The sequence below is a fragment of the Euprymna scolopes genome, chromosome 2 (genome assembly GCF_053919585.1).
Source record: "Euprymna scolopes isolate OS-2025 chromosome 2, ASM5391958v1, whole genome shotgun sequence".
NCBI lineage: Eukaryota > Metazoa > Mollusca > Cephalopoda > Sepiida > Sepiolidae > Euprymna > Euprymna scolopes.
Window position 1 is genome coordinate 130,903,313 of NC_136483.1, and position 9,174 is coordinate 130,912,486.

Genomic DNA, 9,174 nt, shown 5'->3' on the forward strand with positions numbered 1-9,174 from the left:
AGTCCACTTTGAAGTTTGCATCAGAAAGAGAATAAGATGTCCTGAATTTCGCACGATGTAAGACGAAATTACAGAGTCTTGCGTTCTCTAACATTGCTCAGAATATATTCAAAGGAACTAATTCGGATATAAATCTAAGGGAGATGACTCAGACAATTCTGTATCAATGATATTTTATCAATTTTAATTGGTTAATCATCTGTCAAAGGTAGTTAAAATTAATTGGTATTAAGAAATTTAGATTATTACTAGAATAGTGGCACGATAAAAAAATACTATTTCGTATTAGTTTAGGAGCACCTGGATTGGACTTTGACTAACTTTTTATCCGCTAATTTAAGCACTTCCACATATCTAAGTCTACGATGTAAAAACAGTTTTACGACAACCTTGACAAAATAATACATGTGTTGACTGTGATCAAGGGTGACCCACAGGCTTCTGTTTCGTTGGTTACTATATACGTTGATGTAGAAAATGACGCGATTCCTTTCACTAGGTTGATTCCATTTACTCTTGCTTGTCACCTTATAATGCTGAGTGTTTAACAAAGACATATTAAGTTCAATTTATTAAGTATATCTTTATCGAGGATCGATCATCAGCACCTGATTTATTTAACGATCGCCATAACAATTAGAGAATCCAGTGCTCATAACAAAACTGATGAGGAAGCGATTTCAAAGCCTTAAAAACTGTCGAAAACTATTGCAAGACTCAAAGTTCCAGGTATTCACGTATGATACTATTGATTGTTTATATACCGTCTAAAACAGTATGTTTTCAACAGCGTCACTATTCTAGTAAAGAACCAGACATTTAATTTCAAAGGGTCCAAGGTTTGGGCTCCCCTGGTCGGAGCATTCGGAGCTAGGACGCCTGTGAACGTTGATGAGTACGCAATGACCCCAACTCAAGCAACGAACAAGAGGTCGGCCGAGGAAATTGACATTTGTCAACAGCAAGAGTGAATAATAATAATAATAATAATAATAATAATAATAATAATAATAATAATAATAATAATATAAGCATTATGAAATATATGTGAGCAAGAATTGAGTGAGTTATCTCCAAATTCTAAGGTGCACTGACTGACCTCACCAGTGAAAGCCCGGATACGTACGTGGGTGAAGAAGATGGGTGTTAGGGGCGGTGGTCACAGGTAGTAGCGGCCGAAGCGTTCGGTTAATTTGGGTGTGTGGGTGCACAACGATGGAGTTAGAGAGGGGTCCAAGGAAAGGACGGAGATGGAAAAAAAATAAGTAAATAATAATGATAATAATAGTAGTCTTAACAAAAAAAAAAGACAGAAAAAAAAAGAAAGTTGAATTTATTCTACCCCGGGTACCAAACGAAACGTAAACCGGCTCGCCCATCGGAAGTCGCTGTTTCACACAAGGCAGAAAGAAATACGCCCCAGACAAAATAATTGCAGGTTCTGTTTACACTCTCCGACGTGCATATATATATATATATATATATATATATATATATATATATATATATATATATATATATATGTGTGTGTGTGTGTTTGTATACATATGTGTGTGTATGCATATATATACATGTGTGTATATGCATGTGTGTGTGTAAATATATATATATATATATATATATATGCATATGTATGCCTATGTATCCACATACATATGCGTACATACATTTATGTATATTCATTTATTTATATATGTATATTAGGTACGTGCACTGACATGACCGACATCCTGGGTGAAATGAAAACGGATACCTCCATAAAATGTTTTAACAATTGGAGAAGGATGAAAATTTCATCACTTGCACATCAATTTAAGCGATGCATAAAATAAATGCGTTATTTTAATTAGAATACTTCAGAGAAAATATTGTTTTCTGAGTAACTTTTAATAAAAATTTCGAAAATCTATGAAAAATTTAAATAGATTCAGTATATTTTACACATCAATTCTGGTACCGGATTGATTTGTTCTTACCGCTCTTCCCATCGCCTATAAATATCATCGGCATAATCTTTGTGATCATGCGCAATACCATTACGCCAAAAACATTGCAACAATAATGATTGGGAGGATTGCATCATGACGAACGAACCAAGCAACACGAAGTTCTTTTACACTCAGTTAATGAATTTGCTTTAGAATCGAAACTTCGTTAAAGGAATGTTTTTGTTTTTAAAGACAATTGCAACAAAATGAACGCGCGTACGTTGGTAATAAATATCGTAGATTTTCCTGTTATTGATTGGATAGCATTTTAAATTGTACATCGACTCAACACACAAAGTTATAACAAGTTTATTGTACAAAGGTACAAAGTAACAAATAAGAGGTTGACATTCGAATGTATCTTGAATGCCGGAGCACCAAAATTAGTTTAATCTCTCCCATTTGGTTACCGCTTGTTGGCGTCTTTTCTAGACTGAGTAATCCATACTCAAGGAGTGTCAAGATCTTCCACTATATCACCTTCCCCCAAGCTAAATTCTTCCTCGAATTTTGCTTTCAATATTTCTTTCCTATTAGGATCTCTCTCCTCAATCCGTGTACTTTAAAGTGAATACTGGCAAATGGAGGTTGTAGTCCGAAAATTGCCGCGAAGTTCGTTGGATCAGACTGAAATAAAGGGATTCACTAACGACACAAAACAGGATATAGAAAAACGTATTAATTATTAAAACAATAAAATTTACAAGTTTTGCAAAACTTATTGTGTTTGCGGCTTTAGAGAAAGTCCAACTATAAAGTTCTTTTACGTCTAAAGAATTAGACGGCTTTTGTAATGTTCGTATAGGCACAAAATTTTAGGAGAGGAATTTTCCTACCTGTTGCTTTATGGACGAGCTGTGGTTAAAAGAGGAAGAGACTATTGTTCTAAAAGCGAAGCCGATAAACGGGGGTCCCTGATTGGTAAATTAGACAGACCCTATTTTTAGATTGTTAGTGTATTAAAGGGAGGTAAGTGGGAATGATAACCCCCCTTTTTTATAACTTTCACGTTCAGAAGAATCAGTAGATTTTTCTTTCGTTGTTGCCCATATCAGCATTTCTACGTCCATGGATGTTTTTTTTTTTAAAGAAGAAAAAAGAAAAAAAAGAAACATACAATACTGCCATTGCTATTTCATCATCATTTTAGACGGTTTTTATGTGTCGGGGTCTCAGTTGATTAATATGTCTCTTACAGACAAACTTTACTCCTTGAATTATGGAGAAAACTTTCCCGATTCTTTTAGCTACAATAACATCACCCAAAAAACATTTTCCACATTTCTAAAAAAAAAAAAAAAAGACGTTATCCCTTTCTTTATACGATTTATAGTTCGTCTTTATTTTCGTATTATTTTTCTTTCTATTTGGCAAGAACCTGTTGGATATTTGAACGTATTTTCCTTGCGATAAATTTCCCTTTATATTCTTATTTGGCGTTATTTTGTTAACCATCAGAAAAGTTTGAATGTTTTTCTCTTCGTGGCAACTGTACCGAGGCGTGTGCGAGGTGGTGTCACTGCAAGGAAGAAGGAAAAGATTATAAAAAGAAGAATGTGTGCGCAGACCGATATTCACATTAGAGAGAGGATATAGATACACACATGGGGCGAGAGCCAAAGCGTTATTTTGGAAGTACCCGTCAATAAATGATCTGTTGTTTAACAAAAACAACAACAAAAAAGAGTCGATTTTTTCTTGTCTTGGTTTCCTTACGACGGTGTTTACATATTAACACGTGTGTAAGGTTACACTCGGCGTCCAACCCGTTGTTTTTTTTAATGTTCGTTTAAATGTATCAACAAGTCCCTCTGTCTGTCCGTTAGATGTTATATGTCGGCGTTGTTATGTGTTCGATTGCTAACGAATCATAATAACCTTTAAATTCACTTCCGGTTAACATTGTACCATTGTCACTTATTATAATATTAGCCGACTAAACACTTCGTTTATCGTATTTGCAGCTGTTGGGCATTTATATTTGAAAATCTCTGGCCATTTAGAGTAGCTATCTACGAGTACTAAATAATAATATCTATTTAATGGTCCTGCGTGGTTCATATGGATGCATGACCAAGGAATATCCGTCTTTGGCCAAGTCTGTTCTTACTGGTGTGTATATGACCGCTAATTGACACTCTTTAAAATGTCTTACCAAATCCTCTACGTCATACCCATTTTCGACCAATAAGTATAACTTCTAATTCTGGATATACCCGGATATACCCGGATGAACCAAATGAAATTTTTAAAAAACTTTCTTTCGTAGGATTGCAGATACATCAACATTTCGTTACATTTTGAAAATGGCGATACTTTTAGTATTTTATTCTTCTCATTACCTTTCATGTTGGTTATGTAGTCGTCTATTATAAGTGCTTTTTAAATACCTTCAAACGTAATAAGTAATTCGCTAATATTTAATACTAGCATTTCAGCCCGGCGTTGCCCGGGTGTTTGGAGGTGTATTTTGAGCAAAAAACAAAAAAGTGGTAGTAGGAAAGCAGGCTCGAACCCGTACCGCGAAGGAGGAAAAGAACGGGGGAAAAAACCTTAAGTCTTTGGTGTTACGACCACCGCCAAACCGGAAGTGACGTAAGGCTAGATAATCGAAAAGAGGGGATGACTTTCGAAAATATCGGTGAAAAAAGCGACCCCTCCCTGTAGAAAAGTGCCGAGTTGAGGATGAACAAATTAATGTTTTTAGCTAATTTTTTTGGTATTTGTTTGAAGGGTCGAGCTTCAAAACCATACTAATCTTGTGAAAATCCGCCGCCTCTGTCGAAAGTTTTAGGCAGACATACAAACATACATACATACATTTATATATTGGTAGCTCAAAATTTCGACCCAAACCGATTAAAACGCTTGCCCTATCGCTAAATACCCTTTATATCAAATTTCAAATTGTCTGAGTAATTTGGTAGAGACCGCAGAGGTCAAATATTTTTAACTTTGACCCCTATTATGACCCCTTAACATTTATTCTTTTTGGCTCAAATCAAATTATTAAGTCAGATCCATGTCCAAGGAAACTATATCTGAAATGTCAAGTGTTTAGACCCAAAATTATCGGAGGAATTTGGTAGAGTTGTCAAAGGTCAAATAATTGAACTTTGACCTCTTGACAGCCAAATTTCTGGCTGAAAACGGATCGCAAAGTTTTTCCCAAATCTCAGTACGCTGAATATCAAATTTTGAGTTTGTAGACTTAAAACTGACAGAATTATTGCGTAGGGAAATGTACACACACACACACACACAGACACATAGACACGCACACACACAGACACGTTCACTTTTTATAGATATAAAAGAGTAAACAAAAATATATACGTTTACATAAATATATATGGAAACAATTTTGTGTTTACTGTAAACTTTTTACGCAAATATTATGCAAGTATAAATCATGTAGAAGTTAACTGAAAATGATCATTCCAGACGAAAACCGAAAAAACTAATAGGGAATTAATTAAAATGAATGTTTAAAAGAATATGCAAATTAGCTAGATCTTTTAGCAATTCAACAAACCATATATGAGAAAATTGTATTTTCTTTTTAAATAAACAGAAAAGAGGGGTTTTAATATGAATATCAATACACACAAAAGAAAAACGAATTTATAGGAGAATAGATAGATATATAGATTCACTATTTTAAGTATTGTTTATGTATAGAATACAACATTCAAACTTTAACGATATTAAGACCAAAATGCAGAAATTTTTTAATGAATAAATATATTTATTTATTTATTTATTTATCAAAACAAATTCAGTATTTCGAATTATAAAAAATTCTTCATCAGGAAAATCAATTTTTTACGTCGCATGGCAGTAATAATGTTTGGGACGTCTTCAGACGTTGCTGGACGCTTGATTGTTCATTACAGTGTTAGCGTCGGTCAACGCGTGTGTCATATATAATATAGGAATATCACCGCCATGCGATGTAAAAAAAAAACAAAAAACAAAAGAAACTGGATTTTTCTGATGAACAATTTGTTATAATTCGAAATACTGAATTTGTTTTTATAAATAAATATATTAATTATTCCCCCGACAAAAGGAGGGTGGACCTGTAAATTCACTCATGTCCGTTCATTCGTTCGTCTATCCGCATTTTTCTCAATAACTACGCCTTAGAGGTTTTGGAAATTTTGCACAAATATTAAACATGATATGAGTAAAAAAGTAACAGAACGGATTTTTCCGGGAAAACTCCCCCCTTCTCAGGAGTTCCTTTCGGGTTAAAATGGCTAAAATTGACACTTTTGTGCTTATTAAAAAAATGATGCCTTGAATTTTTATAAAACTTTCTGAAAAGTTGTAACTATATAATTTTGTTTGTCTATAAGAGCTAATAAAACACTCCATTTTTGGGACTATTTTAACATATTTGTCCAAAAGTTTTCGTGTATGTCTTTTTAGCAGTTTTGCATGGTGTTGAATTAAAATTTAAATATCGTTCTTGGGGACCTTTGGGGCTAAATGAGGGGGGGGGGCAAATGATGGACTTAGTCATTTCATTTTTTTTTGCATGGTGCTGAACTCAAATTTACATATGTCCAGGCCTAAAACTGCAGTGTTTATTTTCACCAGGATTGGACATCCCCTAGGGACCTTTGGGGCTAAATTAGGGGGGGATGCTGAACTTAGTCGTTTTTTCTATGCCTCATTCACTGTGCACTCACGGGGGACCATGCATGCTTCACTTGTTTATTAAAAAATGTTTGTACTAGTTTGTGTCTTATAACCATTAAAGTTTGAATTTTGTATAAATATTTATTTTGTTTAAAATTAATATTTTTGCGATATACGCCATCTACAGAATTTTATACATTTTTTTCTTCTTATTTCCTCCCCATGATGTTAAATTGAATGAAAAACAGTTAGTAAAGAGTTTGCGTGTTAGTCTGTCTGCGGTGTTATTTTGTAAATGCCGAGAAAAAAATTTGTTAAATTCTGAAGATGGCGTATATCACCGAAATATTAATTTTAAACAAATAAATATTTGCTTATTTTCATAATATTGCGTTGTAATTTGGCTTATAAACGTATTTTACACGTATTTTGTTTTAAGATTCAATCAACGCTTCTACCACAGAAAACACGACTCTTACTTTTAAATAATTTCAGAAATGTAAAACTATGCACTTCGGTAGAAAATTTTACTGCGTTTGGTTTGTATATTTTCTTTTCTATTTCTTGACTGATTAATATACTGCATTGTTGCCAGTTTTATATTAAACAACAGACGTATCCATCTTTATGACGAAACAATAGCACGCATAATATTCTATTTTTATGTAAAAGTAATAATCGCAGCAGTCATCTTCTGTTGAAGACAAAACAAAAATATGGCTGAAGGACTCGAAGAAATTTTCATGAAATTTACCAAACTTGCTGGTGCAAAGACGCCAGAAGAACAGAAACAGATGAACCCAAAAGCCTGCGGTAAAATGGTAAAAGACTGTCTTCCAAAAGAGATGGTAAATATCGTCGATGCCAGCGTCTTCCCGAAATACAAAGAGAAGGGAAAGTCTTACATGCTGATAAAAAACTTCCCTGACTTCATTCGAGGATGCGCCCATGAGTATGCCAAGTTAAAAACTAAGGATCCTAAACTTGCGGAAACTGCACCGGATGTGCAGAAATACTATGACGAATTTGTGAATAAACTCAGCCATGGTGGTCCCAATGTCCACGAGGTAAAGATTTCGAAGACAGGAAATGTGGAAGGACTTACAGATACGTCAGCTTATACCGGGTCGCACAAGCAACGTTTTGATGAAGAGGGCAAAGGCCGAGGTGCCGAAGGTCGTACAGACAAACCAGATAATTCCGGTTACGTAGGGGAATACAAAGGCGAAGGGACTTACGGCAAAAAGTAAAATACAAAATAGCGGCTGCAGAAAAAAACTCCTAAAAACTGTCGGTGTTTCTCAAGAAGACTGAATTAAAATTTAGTTTTTAATCTAAAATAAATTTGTTGAATTATTTGAACTTATATGTAAAGCAAGCGAAAATGTAAATTTTTAGTCGATAGATTTTGTTTTTCAATCAAATAGAGATTAGCATTTCTGTTTCGCCACCAAAACATGTAATACATTCGACTATTTTTTTATATCAACACAAATGTGTTTCGCATAAATTTCCGGTTGGTTTTATCCTTTACAAAAAAGTATGAAACTTTTTTTCCAATTAAAATTTTTTGTTCTTGAGGTAAATGTCAATTAAAAAGTAATTATAAGCATATAAAAATAATTTGTCTTTAGTAAATAATAATTTCTATTCAGAAAAAGAAATAAATTTGCTGTTTATGTATTTTTGGTACCGCGCTATTTTTAAATAGTTTTTTTTTTTAAGGTTAAATTCAAGTTTCACGATCTCTCTCTTTTTTTTTTAAATTAAATTGTTAGATGGAAACACAGAGTAATTACAAAATACCCTCTGCTCCCCATGTTAAAAATGGCTTTCGAAATAATAACGTTATTATTTCAGCGCGGTATCAAAATCCATCAGTACCATAAATTTAAATGTGTACATCAATAATCTAAATAATTATTAACGTTGGAATTTGGGAGAGAAAGAAAAAGTACAAGACTCGTTGGTAACAAGAACTGACTTTGATTTCATGCAAAAAAAAAAAAGAAAAATTAAATAAATAAACAAAATAAATAAAAAAATAAATAAAAAAAATAGAAAAATGGTCCAGATGTGTACCGACCGGTTTCTAAATATTCTGATCCGTTGTCAGGAAAATAAAACCAGATTATTCGAAACGTAACAAAATGGTTAAAAATCTTTTCATATTTTATTAGTATGAGTTTGGAGAAAAATGATATTACACACATATTTGTTTTTGTTTTTTGTTTTTGCTTTTTGCTTTTTCATACTAATCGATAATTTATTGAGATCGAAAAACGTAATAGCGTATGCAAGAACCATGCGACGGCTAATAATATCGGACATTTCTATTTTTGCCGAAATTCGTTTGGTTTTTAGATTATCACCAAAATTGTATGAGGGGATAATTGTCAAAATAAAGACGAACAATTGGACATGATTACAAGTATTATTGTCACATAAAAGAAGTGAAGGAAATAAAATATGAAAGTATAGGAAATACAATTTTATCCCTGCATGTGGAGTGCGAACGATGTATATGGTATTTAAGACA

General features: G+C 33.3%; 1 protein-coding gene across 1 annotated transcript; it reads left to right on the forward strand.

The window, feature by feature from the left end:
• Positions 1 to 7,253: 7,253 nt before the first annotated feature.
• LOC145296138 (tubulin polymerization-promoting protein family member 2-like) lies at positions 7,254 to 7,979 on the forward strand. The gene has a single exon (XM_080142303.1). It carries the CDS (start codon positions 7,352 to 7,354, stop codon positions 7,883 to 7,885), a length of 534 nt encoding a protein of 177 aa, XP_079998429.1. The 5' UTR covers positions 7,254 to 7,351; the 3' UTR covers positions 7,886 to 7,979.
• Positions 7,980 to 9,174: the final 1,195 nt, after the last annotated feature.

Excerpts from the sequence above, each read along its gene's own strand:
- LOC145296138 (XM_080142303.1), top strand. The coding sequence starts at position 7,352 with ATGGCTGAAGGACTCGAAGAAATTTTCATGAAATTTACCAAACTTGCT.